The sequence below is a fragment of the Malaclemys terrapin genome, chromosome 23 (genome assembly GCF_027887155.1).
Source record: "Malaclemys terrapin pileata isolate rMalTer1 chromosome 23, rMalTer1.hap1, whole genome shotgun sequence".
Classification (NCBI taxonomy): Eukaryota; Metazoa; Chordata; order Testudines; family Emydidae; genus Malaclemys; species Malaclemys terrapin.
In genome coordinates this window covers 9,218,745-9,232,821 of record NC_071527.1, presented here as the reverse complement: position 1 = coordinate 9,232,821, position 14,077 = coordinate 9,218,745, and the positions used below count along the sequence as shown (strand labels likewise).

The following is a 14,077-nucleotide window of genomic DNA, read 5'->3' as shown; positions in this document are numbered from 1 at the left end:
GAGGAGTGGAGAGGAGAGAACGGGGGCGGGAGGGTCTTGTGAGGAAGAGGCAGCATGATGGCAGAGGCGGGTAGAGAAGGGGCGGGGCAAGGGCGGGGCCTTGGGGAAAGGAGTGGGGTGAGTGTGGGGGCTCGTGGAGAAGAGGCAGTGCGAGGGCAGGGTGGTGCAAGGGCAGGGGGTCAGGGGAAGGGGCAGCGCCAGGGCAGGGACTCAGAGAGAAGAAGCGGGGCCTCAGGGGTGTGACATGGGGGCAGGGCCACAGTTCGGAAGCCTCTGCCCCCCCACATCCTGAAAAAGAGCCAGGTGATGATCAATGAAGGTGAAAGCTATGCATTAAATTCTTTGATGCACAGGCCATAATTAACCTGTGGAACTCACCGCCACAAGGATTTGTGCTTAGTAGGGTTGGACCATGTGAACGTCCAGTCATGGTGCATAAAGGACTCCTAGCTGAAGTCAGGCATCAGGACCAGACTCACAAACAAGCTCAGCTCCATTGAGACACCTAAAGGAAACAGGTGGATTCTCTAACATGCTCCAGCCATGGTAGTTACTCCTCCGCCATGCCACTAAACGGTCTCCCAGGGAGTGGGGCTCTGCTTAGGATCTGGGAAAGCTGGGTAGGTTATTGATAACTGCCCCCAGGAGGCTCTCACCCCTTGCTCTGAGACAGGAGATTGGACTAGCTGGACACCTGGTCTGATCTGGATTGGCCAGCCCCATGCTCCTTTGGCAAGGCAGAGAGGTTCACTGTGGAGGTTGTTGTTGTGGGGCTGGGCCACGGGCAGCGGTGGTGATGGATCGTGTGGGTCTGGGGATCAGGTCCCATGTCAGCAGGGCTCCCAGGGAGCACGTTGGGAGCTGGCTCAGGTGATGCCATCCTCGGTGGAGATTCAATGTGCCAGGAGCTGAGTGTGGCTGGTTTCACTGCCCCCCTGGCAGGCCCAGGGCCCGAAGGCTAACGAAGGGATCTCCAGCTCACACAGGAATTCTAGGCCTGTGTTGTACAGCAGCTGAGGCTAGACAGTCACAGTGGTCCCTTCTGGCCTTGAGATCTATGAATGAACAACCCCTCGTGCCCCTCTCTGCTTTCACTGGGGATGGGGATGAGCTCACCCTCTCTCCCCCAGGGGAGGATGGGTAAGTCTAGGGCCTCAGTGGGAGGAAAGGTGTGGAGCGGGGCTGCCCTGGGGGGAATCCTGGCCCCCCGAGTGCTGGGCTACCCACACACCCTCAGTCTGGCAGAGAATTCCAAGGTGGAGACTTTTTAATAAATCAAAATCCTTCCTTTTAAATAACCCCCTGAAATGGCTGTGGCCTGGCAGCTCTGGCTCTGGGGACAGGCCCATCTCCGCAGGGCCTGCGCCTGGCAAGGCACAAAGCCACAAAGCGAAGGAGTCTGCACCTTGGCCGTGGCTCCATGGGACCCGCCCAAGTCATAGCTCATCCCAGAGTTGAGGGGCCAGCGCCATCCCATCTCTCTGCGCAGGCCTTGGGTCTTCACTTTCATTGCTGGCAAGCTCAGCTGAGGAGCAGTTTCCAGCAACGGAGACAGAACAGCTGGGAAGGGCAGTTAGCTAGTAGGTGGGGCAAACAGGCTCAGAGAGGGGCTGAGACTAACTCAAGTCTGCAGCAGGGCCACAAATAGAACACAGGAGTCCTGCTTCCCGCGCCTGTGTTCCAACCCACTAGACTGCACTCCCCTCCCAGAGCTGGGGGTAGAACCCAGGAGTCCTGACTCCCAGCCTCTGGCTCTAACCACTCCACCATGCTACCTCCCTTTGGAAAAGGGATGCATGTTGTCATGCTGCCTGGAGCAGCTTACAACCGGGAGTCCTGAGTCAGGGCAGATTGTCAGAAGCAGGGCAGATACCCCAAGCTGGTGGTATGTTCTGTAATTAGATTTCACCAAGCCAGACAGTAACAAATGTGAACTCCTGGATCGCTGTACCAGCCTTACCATGGAGTCACAGACCGTCCCCTCAGACTCTCCAGTCTGTCTTGCTGCTCAAACAAACTGGACTTTGTGATAAGTTGGTTACTTACACTAAAAACCACATCACATTTAGGTTGCTCCCAGTCCCAAGAGACCGTCTGTCACTTACCCCAGATCGTACTCTAGATTTTACAAGGAAGACAACGCTGGCAGCCAATTCCATAGTAAACTAAAGATTTATTAGCTAAGAAAAGGAAATGAGAGCTACCGAGATGTTAAAGCAGGTGATCTACACGCACAGGTGAGTCACAGCTTGTAATGCCAAAAAGTGGCAGTGATGGAATAAACTTCCAGGTTCCCAAAAGTCTTTTCAGGGTACACAGATTGTCTCTGGGGATTGCTGCTTTGCATCTGCTACACTTCCCTGTCAGAGTCCAAACAGTCCAGAGATGAGAGATCTTTCCTTGAATCCAGACTTCCAGCTTCTCACAGAAAACAAGCTGTCAGGGTCACAACGCATGAGGGCTTTTCCTCTGACGACAGTGAGTGAGGAATGCATTTGGAGGCTTTGGCCTCTGATCATCACACACAATGACCATTTGGTTTGAAATTAGCACTTTTCTGTTAAAGTTTTTTATTAGCATTGCACAAGGCTTCTTTCTCATTTGATGGCTTGTTTGCTGGGTTATTTAGTTACAGGGGAACACACAACATAAATGTTTGCTACTCTATTACAATGGGATACAGAGATGTGAAAACAATACAAGAAACATCCCACTAGTTTTCATGAAGTTTGAACCCCAGCTACACTCTTATACATTTAACAATCACTTTGATCTACACTGATACACAAGGGAATTGGCCTGGGGCTCTGGCATGAGCTGGCACCTGCTCTGCCGTGTCAAACATGGGTATGCAAATATGTACAGCCCTTAGGCCCTATGGCAATATGGGAGCCCACTCCGTGACCTGGAAGGTGTGCTCATTTGCAATGCATCAGGGAAGGGGTGGGCGAAGGGAGGCTGGGAGCCCAGGCTGCAGCTGTCAGTGGGCAGGGAGTTTGCTCAGCAGGAAAGCCTTGTGCACCTCGCGGTAGGCATTGCGGAGCAGCACGTAAGGGAAGCAGGTCTCCAGCATGTCGACTGTCAGGAAGGACGACTCCTCCACAATCTGAAAGAGACACGCAGAAGAGCATCATCAGGGCCCATCCCCACCGCATGTCCCAGTGTGTGGCTCCACAGAGCAGGGGAACTCCAGGCTTTCTGGAGACCTCTGGGTATTTCACAGGGTGGCCAGCAGCGGGATTGGCAGCAATAACAGCAATTGCCCTAGAGAGAGCCACGTGGCTGGGCATGTAGACCTGAGGGACTGGGCACCCTTGCAAGCCAGCAATAAAGGACCAGCTTCAGGGAATGTCAGGGGGAAAGGCTGGGCTGGTGGTAAGGGACTGCCTGGGGACTCAGCAGACCTGGGTTCTCCCCTGTCTCCCTGGGGAACTCATCGCTGCTCTGTGCGTCAGTTTCCCCATCTGTACTAGGGGGTGACCTACAGGAGTGAAGAAGGGATAATTCATTAATCTGTGACCCTGCAGGGCAACGGGCTAGAGAGGGGAGCGGTGACTTCCCTGAAGTCAGGGAGCAAGGCAATGGCAGTGCAGGGGATAGAACCCAGGAGTCCTGGCACCCTTTGCATGGAACAGCTAGGCAGGGGAGGCCGCTGTCCATAACTGAGTATCTTGCCCTCCCCTTTGCTCTGCAGATGTTAAGGCTCCAGCTATGGCAGAAATTCACACTGGCCCTGGAGTAAAAGTGCTTCAGAAAGAAAGAGAACAGTGCTGCCTCTGGGGAATGAGGGGCGGGGAGGGGGCTGTGATGGCTGGACTCAGGGGAAAGCTGGGCCATGTCTCCAGGAGGGTCAAGCACAGCGTTGGCATTCAAAAGGGCCTAGGCTGCTCCTTGGATGGGGCTTCCTTCCGTGAAAGCCATAGCGGAGCAGGGTGGGCAGACTGGGAGGTGGGCCTGGGATCATAACTGGCAGCTGCCCCTTCCCTCACAGCACACCTAGCCATCGCCCGTGGGGCATCGAGCCGGGGGCAGAACATCTCCCCAGCAGGGAGAGGCTGGGTGAGAGGGGTGCCTCCAATGCCAGCGCTGCGGGAGGGGAGAGGGTGGCCAGTGGGTTTCCTTCTGTATCTAGCGCATGTGGGTCAGGGGAGACGGGCCCAGCACCCTCCATTCACCAGACAAAGGAGCCAGGGACAGGGTGTAAGAACAATTTGTATTGGTTCCCCAGCACCTCTCGTTCCAGCATCCCAGGCCAGGGATGAGTCCAGGGCCTGTGCCCACTCCGCTATCCCTGCTCCCCAGGCAATGCTGCATGGGGCGGCCCATCCCCTGCAGCCAGCCGGTGGGGACTCAGAGTGGACGTGGCCTGCAGCAGCCACAGAATCCAGCATCCCCTAACCCGGCTGTGGAATTTCCCTCTCACCAGGTGGCAGCCCTGCTGCTAGGCTCTGTGCATGCCTGCCTAGGTGCCATAGGCCCATGGGTCTGGCTCAGGAGCCGAGCTAGGCACAGAGCCCATGTGCTGGGCTCAGCAGCGCTCTCCCCAGATGGGGACAATGAGCCCATGCAGCCTCATTCACACGCTCTAGATTGAAACATTTGCATTTAAATTGCTTTGCTGCCAACACCCCTGCTCCCCGAATACCAATCACAGGCAGCGGACGGGGGGAGCCCTCGCCTTCCTCAGACACAGCCGTCTCCTCCCATCAGGGCAGGAATCAATATCCTTCCAGTGCTAATGGAGACAGATAGCTGGCTGCCCAGTCTGCACGGGGGCTGGGACTGGCTGGCGCAAGGGGGTACAGAGTCTGGTGCCAATAGGGCAGCTCCAGGGGTGGCAGCTGCCTTCTCAGAGACCCCCCTCTCACCGGCACCGTCTGCCCCACACATGACAGGGAAATGACAGATGCATTAAACAGGCACGGAGGGGCTCTCCCCGATGGAGAGCAGCTAAGGAGTGGGGGGCAGGGGAGGCTAGGTGCGTGCTGTGATCTCAGCCCACTGAAGCAGAGGCTGGACCTGGTGATCAAAACTGGCAGGGACTGAAGCCCGGACCCCCTGACAGCAGCTCAGCATCCCCACTGAGGGTAAATCCAAGTAAGGGCCAATGGTACCCGCAGTTCCAAAACCAGGGGCCAGTGGCGAGTGCACACACCACAGGCCTGGCAGTGCAGGGGCAAGAGGCAGTAGCTGTATGAGCCATTTGCTGGGCTCTGCCCTAGACGCAGCCTGCCTACCACCTCCTCTCCAAATGCTCAGGGAAGCCCCGGCCTGGTAGGGTGACTGTGGAACGCACTGACAGATGGGCGTGGGTACAGTGCCCACTAGTGCTGGCCCCAGGGACTACAGCAGCTTTCCTTGTACAGTGGCCGGGGCTTGTGTGTGGTGCTGGGGGTTCGACCCCCACTGAGTGCCGGAGCACTCGCCTACAAAGGGGGCTGGGGGAGCAAAGAGACAGGAGCTCTGTCCCTCTGTAGAGCCATGCTCTCGCCCCAGAGACAGCGGCTCGGTCCCCAGGAGGGGACAGCAATGGCCCATCACTGGGGCTGGGTGTGAGAACTGGCCCGAAGCAGCTCGCCCTGCTCTGACTCCAGCAGCACTGGAGCCGCTGGAAAGCCCAGGCTGCAGGGGGACAGCCTGAAACCTACCCCAAGGCTGGCAGGGCCTGGGAAGGGAGCCTGTCTCTGCTCTGCTGACTGCTTTTATCCCCTGCCCTGGGAATGAGAGCGGGGGAGGAGGCAGGTGCAGCTGGAAGCTCTGTGGGAGCCCAGCCTCACCTCCAGTCTGGGAGCAGCTCAGCACCGGGCCACCCAAATCCTAGCCAGGCTCCACAGCACCAGGCCCAGAGTGCGTGGCGGGGGTCTCTTAGCCCGAGTGTCTGCCAGAGAGATCTGTCCAATGCCCCCAGCGCCCGCCCCAGCGCGCAGAAGCCTCACCAGGTGCATCAGCAGGGAGATGGATTCCCGGTTCTTGGAGCGAAGCTTGTCAGTCTCTTGTCCTAGCTGCAGGAGGCTCACGGACGCCAGCTGTGAGGAGGGAGAGAGAGATGAGCTCTCGGGCTCTGCCTATGGTGCCTCAGCAGGGCCTCCAGTTAATGAGGGAAGCAAACCCACAGTGGCCCCTGGGACAATGCCTCTGTGCTGTGGGGAGGAGGGCGGCTGGGGTGAATGGGGCTGAGTGTCTGCGGTGAAGGGCGCCTAGGGCCCCTGAGGGGCTGAACTTTGCTAAACACATCTCAGTAATGAAAACTGGCTCTAAGGATTAAGATCTGTTGGCTTCTCCAGTGCCTGGGGATGGGTCAGGGCAGAGGCCTGCCCCGAGCCGGGGTCCTGGCGGCTCCTATTCCAGCCCCAGCTCGGCACCGAGCCTAAAAACGGGGAAAGCGTTCCTGACTGAAGTAGACACTCACCGGGCGCAGGGAAGCGGCTGTTCACCCACCCCCTTTCCTGGCCCCTGGGTTGGGGACCAGCTGGGGCAGCTCTGAGCTGCAGGGAGCTGGCGCCAGGCCCTTTTGGGGCTCAGAACTGGAACGTTAGGGAGCTTGCGACAGAGCAAATCTGTGACTTGCCTGCACCAGGATCAATGGGACCAAAGAGACGACTGGGCTGGGAGCCTGTCTCTGACACCAGCCTCAGCTGGGCGGGAGGAGCAAGGTGAAAATGCTCCTGGGGCACCTGGCCTGCTGCCAACAGTCAGGGCCGGCTCTGGCTTTTTTGCCGCCCTAGGCAAAAAAGCCCCCCCCCCCCCCCCCTCGCCCCCGTTAGGCCCAAAAACTGAAAAACATGTTTATCTCGGCTTCTGCTTGTTATCCCAGTAAACATGCTTATCTCAGTTCTCACTGTCGTTTCCCATGCATGAAGCTGCACGTATACAGGATGTATAGAAGATATATGGCAAAGGGGAGGGGGTTGGACGGACCCTGGGAAAGGAATGTGAAGGACGGGAAGCTAAACAGATGTATCCTGATTACTACTAGAACTGAATTTAAACAAAGCATAGGTTAGCAGAATTTAGACACGCTAAGTTGTTTGTCTCTCTGTATAAAAGAAGCCCAGTTGTCCTTGTAAGGTGTGTTCCTCCCTCTGGCATGAGTCGAGGGGGACACCCGCTCAGCTGACTGATCAATAAAGAACTTGAAGCCGTCTTCTCGACTCCCGTGCCTCCTTGGGGTAATTGGGCAGCTCCAGGGGGAAACGAGCCCATTTGGCTAACAAATGGCGACTCCGCCGGGACTTCTCTCCCTGTAGAGGGCACTGACCGATGGCCGAGGGCGATTCCGAGGAGTGGCCACCTCGAGCTGTTGCTTTGCTCGGGCCTCGGATCGTCACAATCGGCCGGGGCGGCTGCGTCCTCTCTAAAGAGAACTCTGAAGGACACGGAAGCAAGACGGCTTCAGAAGGAGGGGAAGTCTGACTGCCGGACGCGGCCACTTCAGGCGGTAAGTGCGTTTACCTCCTGGGTTTGAGGAATAACGCCCCCGAGGTGTGGGTTGGACAGTGGAAATCCCCTAGGCAGCCTGTATACGGGAAGGTATGTTAACATTATTGTAGCTTTGTAAATGTCTTGTTGTTGTGTTTTTGGTTAAAGGGTAAGCAAATAACGGCCAATGAGTAACGTAACTAACTCCACAAGTCCATGGGCCGTTTTTAACAATTACTGGGACTTGGAGCAACCTCAGGGATTACTCTTGTCTATAGGAAGGGTAATCTTGTTTCTCCTCTTAATGGTGTGTTGGAAACCGAGATTGTAACTGATTAAAGGATCTGTGTGAAAGATGAATGAGTGCTGCTGACAGGTCTGAGGCTTAAGCTGACTTCAGCCGCCCCAAGACTCCTGCAAGGGGAAACCCGATGACCAGGATATCTTGATTGCAAGGGGGGTCAGCCGAACCTCGTGACCCAGCGGATATCTGAGTTAGAACTAGATCTATACCTCTTCCCCCTCTTGATATCTCTGTCTCGGAAAACTCTGGGTAAAGCATAATGGGGTCCGGACAAAGCACCTTCTCCTGGACACCCCTGGGATGTATGCTGCATAACTGGAAGGCGTTTAGACGCCAGGCTAATTATGGAATTGTATTATGTAAAGACAAGCTTGTAAAATTCTGTACTCTTGAATGGATGACATTCGGGGTGGAATGGCCCGAGGGAGGGACGCTCAAACCAGGGGTTGTACAAGCAGTACATAGCATTGTGACCTGGGATGGGCATTGGGACCAATATCCCTATATAGATATTTGGCAGGACCTTGTGGCCAATCATCCCCCATGTTTACAAAAATGTAGATCACAAACTATTAAAACCTTAATGGCCCGTGCCCCTGTTAGGAAACCCTGTTTCCCTGTTAAGAAATCTTGTCTGCGGGCTGTGATTCCCTCTGCCCCTGATCCTATGCCCCCTCCCCCTTTGTATCCCGGCCTCCTGGCTCTGGTATCCTCAATTGAAATCCCCACCCCCTCCTCTGAGGATAATGGCTCAACTGAAAGGGGTGAGCCAAGCGACCAGGACTTTTCCAAACGGGAACCCCCTCCGATCTCTCTGAGCTCCCCGGTGTCTAACCACACCAGGAGCAAGGGTGGCCCGGTACTCCAAGGGCCCCTGCAACAGAATTATTTGTGTCCACTGCAGGAAACTGTAGCCCCTGAGGGTAATCTCACTATGGTATATGTTCCCTTTACCACTAGTGATCTATATAATTGGAAGCAACAGAATCCCCCGTTCTCGGAAGAAAGGGGCCCACGTTTTAGCCATGGCCCAAAGGAAAGGATATGAAGAAAGGGGGGACAAAGTTAAGGGACGGCCAGGGCCACCGGGGTAGGGGCGGGGCCCCTGCCTGGGTCGAAATCAGTGCGCTATCTGTAGGAAAGAGGGGCACTGGAAGAATGAATGCCCCCAGTGACAGGCCATGGGAAAGGAACGTAAAGATAAAACCCCGTCCCTTCCCATCCTCTACAACAGTACAGGACGTTCAGGGGAGGAGTCTTCCCCATAGGGAGGCTGGGGGACCCAGCGGCCCCTCCTGACAGCACAAGCTGCCAGCCTGGATCCCACGGTAAATATTAAAGTGGAGGGCCGCCCAATTGAAGCCCTTATTGATACTGGGGCCACTCTTAGTTTGCTCCCCCTTAATAAGGCTCCCCGAGATAGAGCTCGGGGACGTGCCATAGTCCAGGGGATAGAGGGACAAACTACAGCTTTGGAAAAAAACTTTGCCTCTCCTAGTAAAAATAGGGGACCGTCAAATTTCCCATCAGTTTGTTTGCAGTCCCTCCTGCCCCATAGCGCTGCTTGGACGAGATATCCTCACTAAATTACAGGCGGAGATCTCATTCGATAACGGGACAATGGAAGTCAGAATCCCTAAGCAACAAGCCTCTAATTACCAGATGGCTCTCATAAATGCTAGAGATCACTCCCTGGAAGCCAGCTGCTGGGAGGGGGGTGTAAATCCCAAGGTCTGGGCGGAGGAAGGAGGCGTGGCCCGAGCCAGGAATGCTACACCAGTGCATATTTCCCTTAAGGAGGGAAGCAGCCCAGTCTGAATTCGACAATACCCCCTTAAGCTAACCACTCGGATCGGGTTAAAACCCCTGATTCAAAAGTTTTTGCAGTGCAGGTGGTTAAAGGAAGACACGTCCCCATACAATACTCCAATAATGGGGGTGCCTAAGCCTAATGGGCAGTATTGGTTGGTCCAGGACCTAAGACAAATTAACAAGTTAATAGCAGAGACTGTTTGCCTTTGAGTGGGAGGATCCGGACACCCATTACAGGGCCCAATATCTTTGGACTGTTGTCCCACAGAGACTCACCTGTGCACCAGAGATTTTTGGCAGCCAGCTAAAAAGGGACCTGGCCCCATTCCTGGCTAACCATCCTGCATGTAACATAGTTCAGTACTGCAATGATCTGCTCTTAAGTACTGAAACAGAGACAGTCTGCAAGGAGCAAACTGTAGAGCTCCTCAATCACCTTGGGGTACAGGGGTATAAAGTATCAAAGGAAAAAGCTCAGTTGGTTAAGCAGCAGGTCACCTTCCTTGGATACCACCTCTGCCAAGGGAGTCGCAGTTTGGGTAAAGAAAGAATCCAGGTTATACTTGATAGCCCTCAGCCCCGACACCCCCGAGAATTAAGGGCATTTCTGGGACTGACTGGCTTCTGTCGACTCTGGATCCCTGACTATGGGGGAAAAGCCAGACCACTATATGAGTCTTTAACTAAAGAAGGTCTGCTCCACTGGAAATGGACCAGGGAAATGGAAAAAGCATTTCGAGAGCTTAAAGAAGCCTTGGTTCAGCCTCCCGCTCTAGCCCTCCCAGATTCCCGGAAGCCATTCACCTTATACGTTCATGAAAGAGGAGGGGTGGCAGCTGGAGTCCTGTGCCAAAGGTCAGGACCAACCTGGCGACCCATTGGATACTATTCGAAGGCCTTGGACCCTGTCGCCAAGGGGTGGCCTGCCTGCTTATGGGCCGTTGCAGCAACCGCTCTCCTTGTACAGGAGGCTGAAAAGTTTACCCTGGGGGGGGGGACACTGAGGTTGTGGTTCCCCACGGGATGCCTCAAATACTAGGGACAGGCGCTGGGGAAAAGCATCTAAATCCCAGTCGACATACCAGATATGAGGTAGGGCCCTTGCTAGCCCCTAACTTAACCTCTAGGACAGTTAGCTCCCTCAACCTAACTACCCTATTGCCTGACCCTTGGGTTTCCTATGAGACCAGCCCCACTCATGACTGTATTGAAGTCTTGCAACAGGTATCCCAGGCACTCGGTATACAATGGAAGTTGCATACACCCTGGAGGCCGCAAAGCACGGGACAGGTGGAAAGAATGAATAGAACTCTCAAGGATACCCTCACTAAACTATGCACAGAGTCTAGTTTAAAGTGGCTTGATGCGTTACCACTCGCCCTTACCCGCATTCGAAGGGCCCCACGTAAGGGTCTTAAGCTTTCACCATTATCCCGGGGTTCCGGGAGGATGTAAACTGGGAAATGGGGAAGAACTCCTTATGGAAACAGGTCTCTGGGTTGCAATCTGTTTTGTTACAGCTGCATCGACGCGGTGCCTTTTCAGGCCCTTCCCTTGGACCAGCCCATGTACCCGTTCCAGATCGGTGATCAGGTCCTCGTCAAGAAGTGGAAGCGTGACCCCCTAACACCACGGTGGGACGGCCCGCACACTGTCTCGCTCATCAGCCAAGCTGCAGTCAAAGTTCTTGGGAGTGACAAATGGGCACACCATACACAGGTAAAGTGGTTTCTGAACCCTAACCCGGAGACTGAACTAGCGGAAGAGGACACCAGCCCTCTGCCCGCCCCGGCTCCGGATGCCCGGGGTGGCACAGGTGAAGACTCCACCTGGGAGTATCAGTACTTAGACGGACTAAAGGGACTGTTTAGAAAAAGATAATGAAATTATTGTTAATATTTTTGTTTATGTGCTTCCACCACTATTATGGTTGGGAAAATAGGGTTTTACAGCTGGGGGGAGACAATAGCAAAATCCATTAACCTCAGTAACTGTTGGGTATGCGGAGGCCCAGGGGAATTAAATGAATGGCCTTGGGTAGCCCAGCCGGTACAGCCCAAATGGTGGCTCAGCAATTTAAGTATAGTCCACGATGGAACGGGGGTTTGGACTGAGGATAGTAGCCCCTGGCGACTGTATTCTTCTGGAAAGGGTATTCTCTGCCTTAATTGGACAAGGTGGGAGGGAGTGTACTTGGGAGAAAGCAAGTGTGATTGGACTCTATCCCCAGGGTTTGATTGCTGGGACCCTTATTGTCATCTGTATGACTGTTCTAAATATCAGGGGCAATGGAACCAGACCCATGTGAGGCTCACCAATAATAGTTGGGTGAAATGCTCCAAACAATACTACCCTACGGCCGAAGGTTGCAGGGCAGTAGGACAGGATGGGTTCTTTGACGCCCTATTCACGAGTTGCCAGGTAGACAATACCACTAGCAAGGACCACGTGGTACGGTGGTTTCAAATGGGCATGGCAAAATCAGAATGGAACTCGAGTATGGGGTTTTAAACAATTCTGGTCTAGCACCAATCAGCCAAAATGGGGCTGCGATTGTGTCTGGAAAGCAGGAGCTGGGGCGTGGAGATGTGATTATTGCAGTTCAGCTGATGGAATGGTGGGGGGACCTTTAGGCCAGGTAATCCTTTATATTTTGACCATCTAGAGGACAATGAGAATGAGGAAACCTGGGATGGCCCCTTTGCTAATGGAACCTGGGCTCTAAAGGGCCATTATTGGATCTGCAGGTCCTATGCCTACTGAAGATTGCCTCCAAATTGGTCTGGGATATGTTATGTTGGATATATAAGACCCTTGTTCTTTCTATTACCCCAGATGCAGGGAAATAAATTGGAAATTAGGGTTTAATTAGAGAAAGGCGGTTCGTGGATTCCACCCTGACCGCCGGAAGCTCCCAAACATGGGGGGCTCAGGAGTGGCCCCCTGAGAGAATTATAAAACATTATGGTCCAGCTACATGGAATCCTAATGAGTGGATCTCAGGGGCAAGGGAGCCCATTTACAACTTGAATTGGATAATTAGGCCGCAAGCCATCTTAGAAATAACAACTAATCAGACGGCTGCAGCTCTTGATCTTTTGGCCGATCAGTCCACTCAGATGAGGAATGTGCTCTACCAGCACCATCTAGTTCTTGATTATTTGCTGGCAGAAGAAGGGGGAATTTGTGCAAAATTAAACTAATCTAATTGCTGTTTACAAATAGATGATAATGGAAAGGCAGTAAAACAGCTAACAAAAGAAATGAGGAAGCTAGCCCATGTCCCAGTCCAAACATGGGGTGGGTGGAATATGGACTGGTTCACGTCCTGGTTACCGCAACTGGGATGGCTCCGAGAAGGCCTTCTTCTCTTTGTACTCTTTATTACAACCCTATTAACCCTAGCTTGCTTAGCTCCCTGTGTAGTTGCATTAGTCTGACGAATGGCTAATCAAATTATACACCAACAAATGATGGCCCTATACCAGCCGGTGAAGGCTGAGGATTGGGGGCCATAAGGCTCTCAAAATGCTTTTTAGGGGGGAATCTTGTTAGGCCCAAAAACTGAAAAACATGTTTATCTCGGCTTCTGCTTGTTATCCCAGTAAACATGCTTATCTCAGTTCTCACTGTCGTTTCCCATGCATGAAGCTGCACGTATACAGGATGTATAGAAGATATATGGCAAAGGGGAGGGGGTTGGACGGACCCTGGGAAAGGAATGTGAAGGACGGGAAGCTAAACAGATGTATCCTGATTACTACTAGAACTGAATTTAAACAAAGCATAGGTTAGCAGAATTTAGACACGCTAAGTTGTTTGTCTCTCTGTATAAAAGAAGCCCAGTTGTCCTTGTAAGGTGTGTTCCTCCCTCTGGCATGAGTCGAGGGGGACACCCGCTCAGCTGACTGATCAATAAAGAACTTGAAGCCGTCTTCTCGACTCCCGTGCCTCCTTGGGGTAATTGGGCAGCTCCAGGGGGAAACGAGCCCATTTGGCTAACACCCCCCCCCCTGCACAGCAGGGGAGGGCGCCGAGCCCGGTCACGGGCCCGCAATCCCCGACCGGCCGGAGCACCAGGGGGAGGGCGGAGAGACCTACCGGGGCTCTCCGCTCTCCCCGGCGACCAGAACGCCGGGAGCAGGGCAGAGAGCCCGGCCGGGGCTTTCCGCTCTCCCCGGCGGTGAGCCCCCAGCGGCCAGAGCGCCGGGGGGAGGGCGGAGAGCCCGGCTGGGGCTCTCCACTCTCCCTGGCGGCCAGAACGCCGGGAGCCGGGCCAGAACGCCAGCGGCCAGAGCGCCGGAAGGAGGGCAGAGAGCCCCCGGCGGCCAGAGCACCGGGGGGAGGGCGGAGAGCCCGGCCGGGGCTCTCCGCTCTCCCCGGCGGCCAGAGCGCCGGGAGCAGGGTGGAGAGCCCGGCCTGGGCTCTCCGCTCTCCCCGGCGGTGAGCCCCCGGCGGCCAGAGCGCCGGGGGGAGGGCGGCAAGCCCAGCCGGGGCTCTCCGCTCTCCCTGGCGGCCAGAGTGCCAGGGGGAGGGTGGCGA

The 14,077-nt window shown here is 54.7% G+C and overlaps 1 protein-coding gene and 1 long non-coding RNA gene across 3 annotated transcripts in view; one reads left to right on the top strand and one right to left on the bottom strand.

Moving 5' to 3' along the window:
• Positions 1–2,153: 2,153 nt before the first annotated feature.
• Positions 2,154–14,077, bottom strand: part of NCKAP1L (NCK associated protein 1 like) — a 110,651-nt gene continuing 98,727 nt past the window's right edge. For both annotated transcript variants that reach the window (XM_054012839.1, XM_054012840.1), the window contains exons 30-31: positions 5,937–6,026; positions 2,154–3,106 (exon numbers count right to left, since the gene is read on the bottom strand). In XM_054012839.1, coding sequence (XP_053868814.1) covers positions 2,981–3,106; positions 5,937–6,026 — 216 coding nt within the window. In that variant the 3' untranslated portion in view covers positions 2,154–2,980. The remainder of the gene's footprint in view (positions 3,107–5,936; positions 6,027–14,077) is intronic.
• Positions 6,766–13,470, top strand: LOC128828303 (uncharacterized). The gene is made up of 2 exons (XR_008443181.1): positions 6,766–7,438; positions 11,056–13,470. It is a non-coding gene; the product is annotated as an uncharacterized LOC128828303 (long non-coding RNA).